Source organism: Leptodactylus fuscus, chromosome 2, assembly GCF_031893055.1.
Source record: "Leptodactylus fuscus isolate aLepFus1 chromosome 2, aLepFus1.hap2, whole genome shotgun sequence".
Lineage (NCBI taxonomy): Eukaryota > Metazoa > Chordata > Amphibia > Anura > Leptodactylidae > Leptodactylus > Leptodactylus fuscus.
The window spans coordinates 268013917-268029775 of NC_134266.1; the positions used below are offsets into that span (position 1 = coordinate 268013917).

At 45.8% G+C, this 15859-nt stretch overlaps 1 protein-coding gene across 11 annotated transcripts in view; it reads left to right on the top strand.

The window, feature by feature from the left end:
- DLG2 (discs large MAGUK scaffold protein 2) overlaps positions 1-15859 on the top strand; it is a 1022754-nt gene that overhangs the window by 838251 nt on the left and 168644 nt on the right. For all 11 annotated transcript variants that reach the window (XM_075266199.1, XM_075266200.1, XM_075266207.1 and 8 more), the window contains one exon: positions 1723-1825. In XM_075266199.1, the coding sequence (XP_075122300.1) occupies positions 1723-1825 (103 nt within the window). The remainder of the gene's footprint in view (positions 1-1722; positions 1826-15859) is intronic.

Genomic DNA, 15859 nt, shown 5'->3' on the forward strand with positions numbered 1-15859 from the left:
GGCTGGTACTTCTCAGGGTACTGCGGCTGGCACTATAAGGGTATGTTCACAAGGAGTCTTTTGGGGGTGAGGGAAGCAGTGGGCGTGGAGTGGGTGGGAGAGAGGGTGATTTGGGGGTACAATAGTCCTTGGGGTCTCGTCGTTCTCCTCGTTTGGTGGCAGGTGGACAATGGACATGTGGGTATGGGCAGGCGTAAGGTGGGTGATTTGGGGTATAATAGTCCTCGGGGTACTTGGGCCCATCAGGACTTATGCATGGCAATGGCAATGACTGGCTCTAAAGTCAGTCCCAAAAAAGGAAGGGGCATTGGAGACCATTACTGTGGCAATACCTGATACTATGGGGCAATACTATGGGACATGATGGTTGTCACTACTATGGGGCATAATGGTTGTCATTACTATGGGAGTATCAAATCAAATCAAAAAAGCTTTATTGGCACGTCCGAATAGGTATTTTGCATTGCCAAAGCTAGTAAAGTGGGCGGGAGGGGGGGGGGGGGAGTTGGATTCGGGTGGGTGATTGGTGGGTGGGGGGGTTGGGTTATAACAGTCCATGGAGTCTCATCTTCCTCTTAGTTGGTGACCGCTATATGGGGAGGTGGGAGTGGGGGGAGGTGGGAGTGGGGGGAGGTGGGAGTGGGGTGGGGTGGGGCGGGGTGGGACGGGTGTTTTGGGATAAATATAACAGTCCATGGAGTCTCATCTTCCTCTTGTTTGGTGACAGCTGGACACGTATTGGGCAGTGATCTCCACAGTGGCCTCTTCTTCTCCCAGTAGGATGTAGAGTTTCCTCTTCTCGTCTGGGATGTTGGCAGAGAGTCTTTGGTAGTAGACGGCCCTCACAGCTGAGTATTTGGTGCAGTGTAGCAGGAAGTGGGTCTCGTCTTCTAGGGCCCCCTGGTCACAGTGCTGGCACAGTCTGTTCTCCTGTGGCTTGTACGTCTGCCTGTATCGCCCCGTCTCTATCTCCAGGTTGTGGGCGCTCAGTCTGTACCGGCTCAGGGTCTGTCTGTGCTTGGGGTGGTGTATTCTCTCCAGGTAGGTGGCCATGGTGTAGTCCCTTTGTAGGGATTGGTACACGGTGAGTTTCTTGGAGTTATTTATTTCGTTTCTCCATTCTTCAATGTACCGCTCTCTGTTTGCCTCTGTGGTCGCCTTTATTTCGGCCTTGGTTATCATCTGTCGGTGTTTTTGGTTTGGAGTATGATGGTTGTCACTACTATGGAGGCACAATGGTTGTCACTACTATGGGGCATGATGGTTGTCACTACTATGGAGGCACAATGGTTGTCACTACTATGGGGCATGATGGTTGTCACTGTTATGCGTGAGCTGTGGCTGTCACTATTAGAAGGGCACTGTGGCGATTACTTATATGGAGGCCTGATAGTTGTCACTGTTATGGGAGTAATGTGGCCCTGACTCCTGGGTCCTTGATTGCTAGGACTCACTGGTACTATGCTGCTGGCTATCCTATGAGGAATTCTGGCATGTGATAAAGGGGCTGGTGAAGAATCTGGTGGTCCCTGAGCCCTACACGGGTCTGTCCTTCGGCCTCTTACACACAGGACGCCTCCTCCTCCTTTTTCAGGCACTTAATTCAGAAGTACCTCTATTTAACCCCAGGGCCGCAGCACTCGCTAGAATATAGAAGCCTTTATACAAAGGGTCTTTCTTAGGGTCAGATTTATCATTTTTTGTGCTCCTTTTTCTTTGCAGGTTAATGGAATCGATCTTCGCGGTGCTTCCCATGAACAAGCTGCAGCTGCCTTAAAAGGTGCGGGTCAGACGGTCACCATTGTAGCACAATACCAGCCCGAAGGTAAGAGACGGAGCCCCGATCTTCCTTATACTGTCACTCCTCATACTAATGTGTTTGCAACCTTTGTAACCTGTGACTCTCCTCTGTGAAGAGAGGAAATTGCTCAAAACCAGCAGAAAAAATGACAAAATAAAAACAACAATGCAATACTACTTGTGACCACCAGAGGGCATGGCGCTCACTTTGCAATTCCATTCATTAATACTAATAATTTTTAGGTCTATAGTGCACTAGTGCACCTGGTGATTAAATTGGTGACTTTTCCATCTCATGCTATATCAGGTTTCGTTCACACTGTTTCTAACATAATATAGATAAAGTCCTGTATGTATAAGGTCAGAATACCAGAAGATGCCGCAACCCATTATTACTTTAGCAAATGAGCATTACATTCTGCTGAGGCTGCGCCACTCTGCAACTTTAACAAATCAGCACAATACTGCACATCTATATTAAAAGACTTGTATAAATATAATGATATGCAACATATATGTATCAGCATGACAGTTAGTAAGTGAGCATTGTGTTCTGCTGAGGCTGCGCCCTTCTACAAATTTAACAAATTAGCACAATACTTTGTGGTTTTGGGTGGACTGTAGATGGGGAAGAAAATTGCTGCCCTCTACTTTACTGTACTGTACCAGTATAGTATATTTGAAAACATGTACATCAGCATGAAAGTTAGCTAATGTGTATTATACTGTGCAGATACTGCACCACTCTACAACTTTAACAAATTATCAAAATACTGCACAGATATAAAGAGATGTGTATCAGTGTAATATTTTGGAAAATATGTGGGTTAGCGTGATAGTTAGCCGATAAGCATTATGCTCTGCTGACACTGCGCCTCTCTACAACTTAGCAATTAGCAAAATATAGCAGAAATATATTAAGAGAAGTGTTAACATAGTAATATGGCCAAATTGTGTCTACGTGGCGGTTAGCAAATGAGCATTATGTGCTGCCGATACTGCGTCACTCTACAACTTTAATAATTTGACAAAATACTGCACAGATACAAAGAGACATGTATCAACATAGTATTTTGGCAGAGCAATGGTTAGTTAATGATATGTATGCTCTGCTGATACTGCATCGCTCTACAACATTAACAAATTAACATAATACTGCACATAGGAACATAAATAAAGGAACATAAATCAATCTAGTATTTTGGAAAAATGTACATCATTGTGAACATTATACTCTGCAGAGATTACGCCACTCTACAACTTTAACAAATTAGCACTATACTGCACGTATACAAGAAAAGGATATGCTTCAATATAATATTTTTGAAAATATGTTCATCCGTGTCACAGTTGGCAGATGAACACTATACTCTTCAACCCTACAACTTTAACAAATAAGCACGATATTACACGTATATAATAAAGGGACATGCATTAATAGAATATTTTGAAAAATTATATGCATCAATGTGACAGTTAGCAAATGAGGATTATTTTCATCTGATACTGCGCCACTCTACAACTTTAACAAATTAGCATGATATTGCACATATATGTTATGAGACTTTTATTGGATATTATGTGTGTCAGCATGACAGTTAGGAAATGAGCATTATACTTTGCTGTTGCTGTGCCATTCTACAACTTTAACAAATTAGCAAAACAATGTATGTATATATATATATATATATATATATATATATATATATATATATATATGTATGTCCAAACAAAGACATCATCCGAAAAAGAAGGGTGCCGACCTCAAGGTACAAGCAAGTGACAATTTGCAAAAAATCAAAAAATAGGCTGTACACCTTAGATAACAGTGACAATTGTGGGTGTTTTGCCCCAAAGAAAAAAGCATGGTGTATATATTGAGAGATGTATCAACATAGTATTTTGGAAATTATGTCTGTCACCATAACAGTTAGTAAATGAGTATTATTCTCTGTTGATGATGCGCCCCTCTACGACTTTAACAAATGAGCACAATACTATGTGGATTACTGTATTTTTGATGAAGAAAATTGCTGCACTCTACTTTATTCCTGCCATCAAAAATATTGGAAAACCTGATGTAAAAGCAAATTACTCAGACATTCTCCCCTAAAAGCATTACTTGAACATTAGACAGAATATATTGTAGCTAAGACTCTCTATGCACAAAATCATGTCTAAGGTCATCGTACTCTGCCGTACTGTACCATATTGCGAGTTTAGCAAATTAGCATTTATCAATTTAGCACAATAACATACATGTACCAAAACACAAATGCACAAGTATTTTAATCATTCTACACCCTTTCAGAATTTAGATCCCTGTAAAAATAATGCATAAAATCAATATACTTTACGCACCACCTTACATCTTTAGCATTATATTGTGGGACTTGTATTAATTAACAAATAGTTCAAGTGTTTTGGAAAATATGTGTCACTCTGACAGTTGTCATTTTACTCCTTGTCAGAATATGGATAAGTTCCTTTGTGATACTAAGTAGATGCTGCACCTTATTACAACTTTAGCAATATATATTGTAAAGCACCATGGAATTAATGGTGCTATATAAATAAACAATAATAATAATAATAATAATAATATATTGGGACTTGTATCAATAACCAAATATTTCAAGTATTTTGAAACGTGTGTGTGTCAGTGTGGCAATTGTCAATTTTTCCTTTCAGAAAATAGATAGCCCCCTATATGAATAAATTCATGCCTGTGATCAATATACTCAGTAGATTCTGCACCGCATTACAACTTTAGCAATATATATTGCGATTTTGGATTTGTTTGAATAACAAAATTGTTCAAGTATTTTGGTAAATGTGTATCAGTGTGACCGTTGTCATTCTATTCCCAGTCAAAATAGAAGTAACTCTTTGTATGCATAAATTATATGCTGCGCCACATTACGACTTTAACAGGCTAACACAATATTGCACATATACATTAGATCTAATGAGCATGTCAATTTAACTCAGGTTTTTCCCCAGTGTGGTTAGGACATTGCTTCCTGTCACATTACTGCCAGCACATGTGAGCTGAGATGGCGGGTGTAATTGCACGTGTTCCTCAGGGATATCTAGGGACGCTATAGATTTCCTCTTTGCTTACGTTGCACGTTCTATTTTAATTTGCTTTCATGAATTTTTAATTAGATGGTTATTGTAACTTGTTTAATTGATGAGTTAATTATATAAAGAACCTTGGAGAATTTACCCTCCGCTATGTTACTAGACATATCTCTGTTCACAGATGTAAGAATATAGAGGACGATGAAGCAGCCATACCTGGTATATAAGATCACAGCAGAGCAGGCAAATGCTTTGGGGCCTATGCTGAGAGCGAGCCTGTGATCAACTGTTTCTCCATCTTCCCGATTCATCGTCCTAGTAATTCCTGCAACAACCTCTAGAGGGGGCTAACTGGATTTGAGTTTAATAGTATTTTATAAATCCATTAGCAGTGATCTGCCTTTAGTGTGGGTTGCAAAAAGCAAGAATGTAGACTGTATGGGGGAAGTTTTTTGAGACCTGCCCATTACACATTTTGCATTCGGGGACAGGAATTTCAAGTTTTGTCTCTGAGTACACTATTATACTCCAGAGCTGCCCTCACTATTCTGCTGGTACAGTCACTGTGTACATACATTACATTACTTATCCTGTACTGTCCTGAGTTACATCCTGTATTATATTCCAGAGCTGCGCTCACTATTCTGCTGGTGCAGTCACTGTGTACATACATTACATTACTTATCCTGTATTATACTCCAGAGCTGCGCTCACTATTCTGCTGGTGCAGTCACTGTGTACATACATTACATTACTTATCCTGTATTATACTCCAGAGCTGCGCTCACTATTCTGCTGGTGCAGTCACTGTGTACATACATTACATTACTTATCCTGTATTATACTCCAGAGCTGCGCTCACTATTCTGCTGGTACAGTCACTGTGTACATACATTACATTACTTATCCTGTATTATACTCCAGAGCTGCGCTCACTATTCTGCTGGTGCAGTCACTGTGTACATACATTACATTACTTATCCTGTATTATACTCCAGAGCTGCGCTCACTATTCTGCTGGTACAGTCACTGTGTACATACATTACATTACTTATCCTGTATTATACTGCAGAGCTGCGCTCACTATTCTGCTGGTGCAGTCACTGTGTACATACATTACATTACTTATCCTGTATTGTACTCCAGAGCTGCGCTCACTATTCTGCTGGTGCAGTCACTGTGTACATACATTACATTACTTATCCTGTATTGTACTCCAGAGCTGCGCTCACTATTCTGCTGGTACAGTCACTGTGTACATACATTACATTACTTATCCTGTATTATACTCCAGAGCTGCGCTCACTATTCTGCTGGTGCAGTCACTGTGTACATACATTACATTACTTATCCTGTATTATACTCCAGAGCTGCGCTCACTATTCTGCTGGTACAGTCACTGTGTACATACATTACATTACTTATCCTGTATTATACTGCAGAGCTGCGCTCACTATTCTGCTGGTGCAGTCACTGTGTACATACATTACATTACTTATCCTGTATTGTACTCCAGAGCTGCGCTCACTATTCTGCTGGTGCAGTCACTGTGTACATACATTACATTACTTATCCTGTATTGTACTCCAGAGCTGCGCTCACTATTCTGCTGGTACAGTCACTGTGTACATACATTACTTATCCTGTATTATACTCCAGAGCTGCGCTCACTATTCTGCTGGTGCAGTCACTGTGTACATACATTACATTACTTATCCTGTATTATACTCCAGAGCTGCGCTCACTATTCTGCTGGTGCAGTCACTGTGTACATACATTACATTACTTATCCTGTATTATACTCCAGAGCTGCGCTCACTATTCTGCTGGTGCAGTCACTGTGTACATACATTACTTAATCTTAGTCAATATTGAAAAAAACCCTCCCTGGACCCATCCTGTGCTGCTAACTATCGACCTGTCTCTAACCTCCCCTTCATCTCTAAACTCTTGGAACGCCTGGTCTATTCTTGTTTAATCCGCTATCTCTCTGCTAACTCTCTGCTTGATCCCTTACAATCTGGTTTCCGCGCTCTGCACTCTACTGAAACGGCTCTCACAAAAGTCTCCAATGATCTCCTAATGGCTAAATCCAATGGTGACTTCTCTCTTATTCTACTGGACCTCTCTGCAGCTTTTGACACTGTTGACCATCATCTCCTCCTCACTATGCTCTGCTCAGTCGGCCTCAATGACACTGCGCTCTCCTGGTTCTCCTCTTATCTCTCAGACTGCACTTTCAGTGTATCATTTGCGGGCTCTGTTTCCTCCCCTCTTTCCAGTGGCGGATCCAGGGTTTGCGGGGCCCTGGGCAATTGACTTTGGCGGGGCCCTACGCGCAGCGCGCCGCAGCAAATTAGGCCCCGCCCACTTTTGTGTTGATTCCGCCCATTCTCATTCATTTTTCATGTGATTCCACACAGTATAATCCTCCTACAGTCACCCGTAAATTATATGTCCCCCCTCCATCTCTCCCCATTTTCATATACACCCTTCATCTACCCCTAGTTTCATGTCCCCCCCCTCTATCTCTGTCCCCAGTTTCATGCCATTCTCCCCCTTTATCTGCCCACAGTTTCATGTCCCCCCCCATCTCTGCCCCAGTGTCATGCCGTTCTCCCCCCTTCATCCGCCCCAGTGTCATGCTGTTCTCCCCCCTCTATCTGCCCCAGTGTCATGCCGTTCTCCCTCCGTTCATCTGCCCCAGCGTCATACTTCTCTCACACACATTCACCTTCCCTCGTTCCCCCGCAGCTCTCTCCCTCATACACATATTGTAGGCGCGATGTGACATCATCACATCGCGACTACAAATGCCGGAGCTCAGCGTTAAAACAGGAGCTGAGCTGTGACACCTCCTGCTTTAAACGCCTATAGTTGAAATCGGGACATGCTGACCCAGGGCCGGCTCCAGGTTTTTATGGGCCCTTGGGCGACAGAGCCTCAGTGGGCCTCCTTGTAAAGGAGGCGGGGGAGTCGAGGCACTGTGCGTCGCAGATGAAGCGAGTGACGTCATGCAGGAGTGTGGCGTCACCAACGCCATACCTCCTAATTTTTAATGAGTAGAAAGAGGGGTAAAATGTGCGGCGCGCTCTGCGTGCCGCGGCAAATTTGGCTCCACCCACTTTTATGTTGATTCCACCCATTCTCATTTATTTATCATGTGCTCCCACACAGTATAATTGTCCTACAGTCACCCGTAAATTATATGCTCCCCCCTCCATCTCTCCCCCAGTTTCATATACACCCTTCCTCTGTCCCCAGTTTCCTGTCCCCCCCTCCATCTCTGTCCCCAGTTTCATCACGTTCTCCCCCTTCATCTGCCCACAGTTTAATGTCCCCCGTCTCTGCCCCAGTGTCATGCCGTTCCCCCCTCCCCTTCATTTGCCCCCCAGTTTCTTTGGGCCCCCTCCATCTCTGTCCCCAGTTTCATGCCGTTCTCTCCCCACCCCCTTCATCTTCCCCAGTGTCATGCTGTTCCCCCCTCCCCTTCATTTGCCCCCCAGTTTCATTGGGCCCCCTCCATCTTTGTCCCCAGTTTCATGCCGTTCTCTCCCCACCCCCTTCATCTTCCCCAGTGTCATGCCGTCCCCCCCCCCTCCCCTTCATTTGCCCCCTAGTTTCATGGGCCCCCTTCATTATGTTCCACCTTAATATTTAATACAAAACAAACACTTACAGTCACCTTCTATCACTCACCTTCCATCGTTCCCCCGACGCTCCTCTCTCTCACTCCAGTCACATACGCGATGCAGGAGCTGTGACCTCAGCTCCTGCTTAGCTGCGGCCCGGCTTGTGTGTGCGGCTCTGTGGGCCCCGGCACTTGCCCGACTGCCGAGCTGACCGGGACCATTTTGTTAGGGCCGGCCGGGCCGCGGGGCCCCGCTAAATGCGGGGCCCCGAGCGGTTGCCCGGCTTGCCCGGCCCTGGATCCGCCCCTGCCTCTTTCCCTTGCTGTTGGGGTTCCTCAGGGCTCGGTCCTCGGCCCCCTGCTCTTTTCTCTCTACACAGCCCCCATTGGACAAACCATCACCAGATTTGGCTTCAGGTACCATCTTTATGCTGATGACACCCAATTATACACATCTTCCCATGACATCACCCCTGCACTCATACAGAACACCAGTGACTGTCTCTCTGCTGTCTCTAATATCATGTCCTCGCTCTATCTGAAACTAAATCTCTCCAAGACTGAACTACATCTGTTTCCACCATCTAATAGATCTGTCCCTGATATATCCATTGCAGTCTCAGGCCTTACTATAACTCCTAGGCAGCAGGCCCGCTGCCTCGGGGTCATGTTTGACGCAGACCTTTCCTTCACCCCTCATATTGAATCACTCGCATGTTCATGTCACCTCCACCTCAAAAACATCTCCAGAATACACCCTTTCCTTACCAGAGATACACTAAAGACACTTATTGTCTCTCTGATTCATTCTCGCCTTGACTACTGTAACTCCTTACTAATCGGTCTTCCCCTCACTAAACTCTCCCCTCTACAATCTATTCTGAATGCAGCGGCCAGGCTCATCTATCAGGCTAGACGCTACAGCGATGCTTCTGGTCTGTGCCGGTCACTACACTGGCTGCCTATTCATTATAGAATACAATATAAACCTATCCCCCTCCTCCACAAGGCTCTCCATAATGCCGCACCTCCCTACATTTCTTCCCTCATCTCTGTCTACCGCCCAACCCGTGCTCTCCGCTCACTCAATGACCTAACACTTACATCCTCTATTATCAGAACCTCCCCCGCTCGTATACAAGACTTCTCCCGAGCTGCACCACTTCTCTGGAATGCTCTACCCCGGACAATCAGATTAACTCCCAACTTCTACAGTTTCAAACGCAAACTAAAGACGCATCTTATCAGACAGGCCGATCACAATTTCTAATGTAATCCCATCTGTACTGTAATTAGAATCCCTAAAATGAACCCTCCTCTGTATATATGTTATCACCTCATACTGTGGGTTTGGAAAATCCCTTTAAGGCAGCAGAATCTGACAAAGTTTACATAAATTTCCAAATTTTCTACGCTTGCTAATGGAACATTATACCCTTTAATTCTCTTTTTCATTTGGAATCAGCGTGAAATTTTACACAGTAAATTAAATCCAGTGTTTTTGTATTTCTTGTGTATTTTTATGAGCTATTAATTCGCTACCTCTCACTTTTTAACGCTTCAGTCCAGCGGCATCCACGATCGTAATGAGCTGTAGATGCAGCCGCTTAGATACGGGCACCATTACTCTCTCCCCATGCACCTTCCTAGAAGATAAGTTGTCAGTAAATTGCTGTATGTAATAAATTTTATTTAAATCAATTAAGAAAAAAATCTGATTGTACGTGAGACATCACTTTCTGGATTTCAGCTGGTTACATATCCAGGGTACAGAAGTGGCCTGCCTTACCTTTACTCTTGGCTCAATAGATCTCGAGATGACTAGCTTAAAAAAAAAACATGATTTCTTCATACTCTAAAGGAGATGTTTATATCGTATGGGTTTATAGTTGGACACCTTTAATTCTAGAGACCTGATGGATAAAATTCTGACTGCCAACAGTAGGTTACAGTAAGGCACCATTGCAAAACATGTCTAGCCCCCTCAACCAAAAATGGCCAGTTGGTTCAGGATTGTTTTGCCTCCAACAATTTGGGTCTGTTCTGCCCCCAGCACTTTTGGCTCTGTTCTTCTCCCAGCACTTTAGGCTCTGTTCTACCCCCGCAGTTTAGGCTCTGTTTTACCCCTGCAGTTTAGGCTCTGTTTTACCCCCGCAGTTTAGGCTCTGTTTTACCCCTGCAGTTTAGGCTCTGTTTTACCCCCGCAGTTTAGGCTCTGTTTTGCTCCCTCAGTTTAGGCTTTGTTTTACCCCCGCAGTTTAGGCTCTGTTTTGCTCCCTCAGTTTAGGCTCTGTTTTGCTCCCTCAGTTTAGGCTCTGTTTTGCCCCTAGCACTTAAGGCTTTGTTCTGTCCCAGCACTTTAGGCTCTGTTTTGCCACAGCACTCTAGGCTCTGATCTGCCCCAAGCACTTTAGGCTCTTTTCTGCCCCCAACACTTTAAGCTCTGTCTGCCCCAGCACTTTAGGGTATGTTCTTCCCCCAGAACTTTTGGGGCTGTGTTTCCCCCAGCACTCTAGGCTCTATTCGTCTGCCAGCACTCTAGGCTCTATTCTGCCCCAGCTCTTTAGGCTCTGTTCTGCCTCCAACACTATAGGGTCTTTGTTGCCCCCAGCACTCTAGGCTCTGTTCTTCCCCTAGCACTCTAGGCTCTTTACTGCCCCCAGCACTTTAGGGTCTGTTCTGTCAACAGCACTCCAGGTACTGTGCTGCCCCAGCACTTTAGGCTCTGTTCTGCCCCCAGTACTTTAGGCTCTGTTCTGTCCACAGCACTTTAGGCTCTGTTCCGCCCCCAGCACTTAAGGTTGTGTTCTGCCCCAGCACTCTAGGCTCCGTTCTGCCCCCAGCACTTAAGGTTTTGTTCTGCCCCAGCACTTTAGGCTCTGTTCTGCCCCCAGCACTTTAAGCTCTGTCTGTCCCAGCACTCTAGGCTGTGTTCTGTCCCCAGCAATTTAAGCTCTGTCTGCCCCAGCACTCTAGGCTCTGTTCTGACCAAGCACTTTAGGCTCTGTTTTGCCCCCAGCACTCTATGTTCTGTTGTGCCCCAGCACTTTAGTCTCTGTTCTGCCCCAGCACTTTAGGTTCTGTTTCGCCACAGCACTCTAGGCTCTGTTCTGCCCCCATCACTTTAAGCTCTGTCCTGCCACCAGTACTTTAGGCTCTGTTCTGCCCCCAGCACTTTAGGCTCTGTTCCGCCCCCAGCACTTAAGGTTGTGTTCTGCCCCAGCACTCTAGGCTCTGTTCTGTCCCCAGCACTCTAGGTTCTGTTCCGCCCCCAGCACTTAAGGTTTTGTTCTGCCCCAGCACTTTAGGCTCTGTTCTGCCCCAGCACTTTAGGTTCTGTTTCGCCACAGCACTTAAGGTTTTGTTCTGCCCCAGCACTTTAGGTTCTGTTTCGCCACAGCACTCTAGGCTCTGTTCTGCCCCCATCACTTTAAGCTCTGTCCTGCCCCCAGCACTCTAGGCTCTGTTCCGCCCCCAGCACTTAAGGTTTTGTTCTGCCCCAGCACTTTAGGCTCTGTTCTGCTCCAGCAGTTTAAGCTCTGTTGTGCCCCAGCACTTTAGTCTCTGTTCTGTCCCCAGCACTTTAGTCTCTGTTCTATCCCCAGCACTTTAGGCTCTGTTTTGCCCCAAGTACTCTAGGCTATGTTCTGCCCCAGCACTTTAGGTTCTGTTTCGCCACAGCACTCTAGGCTCTGTTCTGCCCCCATCACTTTAAGCTCTGTCCTGTCCCCAGCACTTTAGGCTCTGTTCCACCCCCAGCACTTAAGGTTTTGTTCTGCCCCAGCACTTTAGGCTCTGTTCTGCCCCAGCACTTTAGTCTCTGTTCTGTCCCCAGCACTTTAGTCTCTGTTCTGTCCCCAGCACTTTAGTCTCTGTTCTGTCCCCAGCACTTTAGTCTCTGTTCTGTCCCCAGCACTTTAGTCTCTGTTCTGTCCCCAGCACTTTAGGCTCTGTTCTGCCCCCAGCACTCCAGGCTCTGTTCTGCCCCAGCACTTTAGGCTCTGTTCTGCCTTTATTTTTTTAGGTTATTATTATTAGTTAGTCGTAGTCGTAGTTTTTGTAAAATTGGTTTCAGATACAACAAATATCTTTGAGTATGACAAATTCCTCGACATAAGTGAAGTAATATGGAACCGTATGTGAATGGGAGCCGGGAACGCAACCATATAAATAAAAACCATGACAATCTGTAGCCGCCGATATTCACGCTCCAGAAGACGGTAAACAGATGGAACATTCTGAGAAAAGTCTGCTGTAATATGACGGCGTACCAGGGGAGCGTGCAATGTACACAGCAGATGAGGACAGAACTGTGCCATTTTATGAGACCAACTGTCCACATATACTCTCACAGTAGACACCCTCTAAGCAGGAAATGGGTTACGGCAGAACTTTTTTATTACATTTTTGAAAAAAAATCAGGAAAATAAAGCAAATCTTGTGCCATTATGTAATCTGCATGAAATAAGCAACACGCACTGCAAACTACAATCCATATGTCGCGCAGAACTTGGATATTTTTAGAGATGGAAGGCAGATTCGTGTTCAGAGACACAGGCCACGATTGTAAAGAGGTTCTCCGATGTGGACAATCGCTATTTTTAAGGAAGGGGCCTTGCCAATAAACACAAGGCGCCTCGCAGCCTATTGTACTTAGAGTTGGGCGAACATCTGAGGAATCGTTTCATTACAGATTCGGGTGGTTGTGGCCAAAAATTAATTTCGGGCCAAACTGGGTTGTCATGAACCTGAAGTGCTATTGTTATACTCTGGGGGTCTCTTCACTGATACTTAGCTTCATTCACCTCCTCTGCACATCCTCATGGGGTCCTCTTTCGGCCTCTTGGATGACATTAAGTACCCTTGGAGGCTCAGGGGTCACAAGGTGAGCGTGATGTCCCTGAGAAGGTTGGAAGAGGACCCCAAGGACATTGCAAGGAGTTAGACAGAGATGTCCAACCCCACCTATTCTCTAGGGTCTCTATAATAGTGGTTCCTGGGTATTGAACCCCTTTTTTGGGTTCAAGTCAAGGCTGAAATATTAGAAAAATTGGGGTTGAATCTTGTTCAGTCTAAACCGTTTGGTTAACTTTAGTTGTAATCTTCTGAGAAACCTGGACTTGATGGACTGATGTCTTTATCCAACCATATCTACTATGTAACTATGTAACTATGTAATATTCAATCTCCCTGCAGTGCCCCCACAGGGGAAATTAAGTATCACACATTGGCCATTCTAATCAGTTGTCTATTAGAGATGAGCGAACAGTGTTCTATCGAACACATGTTCGATCGGATATCAGGGTGTTCGCCATGTTCGAATCGAATCGAACACCACGTGGTAAAGTGCGCCAAAATTCGATTCCCCTCCCACCTTCCCTGGCGCCTTTTTTGCACCAATAACAGCGCAGGGGAGGTGGGACAGGAACTACGACACTGGGGGCATTGAAAAAAATTGGAAAAAGTCATTGGCTGCCGAAATCAGGTGACCTCCATTTTAGACGAATAGTGGATTTCAAATCCGGGTCATATGAGAATGTGAACTTTGTGACTATGAGACAGGGATAGCTGTACAGGCAGGGATAGCTAGGGATAACCTTTATTTAGGGGGGAATGTTATTAAAAATAACTTTTTGGGGCTCTATCGGGTGTGTAATTGTGATTTTTGTGAGATAAACTTTTTCCCATAGGGATGCATTGGCCAGCGCTGATTGGCCGAATTCCGTACTCTGGCCAATCAGTGCTGGCCAATGCATTCTATTAGCTTGATGAAGCAGAGTGTGCACAAGGGTTCAAGCGCACCCTCGGCTCTGATGTAGCAGAGCCGAGGCTGCACAAGGGTTCAAGCGCACCCTCGGCTCTGATGTAGGAGAGCCGAGGGTGCACTTGAACCCTTGTGCACCCTCAGCTCTGCTACATCAGAGCCGAGGGTGCGCTTGAACCCTTGTGCACACTCTGCTTCATCAAGCTAATAGAATGCATTGGCCAGCGCTGATTGGCCAATGTATTCTATTAGCCTGATGAAGTAGAGCTGAATGTGTGTGCTAAGCACACACATTCAGCTCTACTTCATCGGGCTAATAGAATGCATTGGCCAGCGCTGATTGGCCAGAGTACGGAACTCGACCAATCAGCGCTGGCTCTGCTGGAGGAGGCGGAGTCTAAGATCGCTCCACACCAGTCTCCATTCAGGTCCGACCTTAGACTCCGCCTCCTCCGGCAGAGCCAGCGCTGATTGGCCGAAGGCTGGCCAATGCATTCCTATGCGAATGCAGAGACTTAGCAGTGCTGAGTCAGTTTTGCTCAACTACACATCTGATGCACACTCGGCACTGCTACATCAGATGTAGCAATCTGATGTAGCAGAGCCGAGGGTGCACTAGAACCCCTGTGCAAACTCAGTTCACGCTAATAGAATGCATTGGCCAGCGCTGATTGGCCAATGCATTCTATTAGCCCGATGAAGTAGAGCTGAATGTGTGTGCTAAGCACACACATTCAGCACTGCTTCATCACGCCAATACAATGCATTAGCCAGTGCTGATTGGCCAGAGTACGGAATTCGGCCAATCAGCGCTGGCTCTGCTGGAGGAGGCGGAGTCTAAGGTCGGACCTGAATGGAGACTGGTGTGGAGCGATCTTAGACTCCGCCTCCTCCAGCAGAGCCAGCGCTGATTGGTCGAGTTCCGTACTCTGGCCAATCAGCGCTGGCCAATGCATTCTATTAGCCCGATGAAGTAGAGCTGAATGTGTGTGCTTAGCACACACATTCAGCTCTACTTCATCAGGCTAATAGAATACATTGGCCAATCAGCGCTGGCCAATGCATTCTATTAGCTTGATGAAGCAGAGTGTGCACAAGGGTTCAAGCGCACCCTCGGCTCTGATGTAGCAGAGCCGAGGCTGCACAAGGGTTCAAGTGCACCCTCGGCTCTCCTACATCAGAGCCGAGGGTGCGCTTGAACCCTTGTGCACACTCTGCTTCATCAAGCTAATAGAATGCATTGGCCAGCACTGATTGGCCAGAGTACGGAATTCGGCCAATCAGCGCTGGCTAATGCATTCTATTAGCCCGATGAAGTAGAGCTGAATGTGTGTGCTTAGCACACACATTCAGCTCTACTTCATCAGGCTAATAGAATACATTGGCCAATCAGCGCTGGCCAATGCATTCTATTAGCTTGATGAAGCAGAGTGTGCACAAGGGTTCAAGCGCACCCTCGGCTCTGATGTAGCAGAGCCGAGGCTGCACAAGGGTTCAAGTGCACCCTCGGCTCTCCTACATCAGAGCCGAGGGTGCGCTTGAACCCTTGTGCAGCCTCGGCTCTGCTACATCAGAGCCGA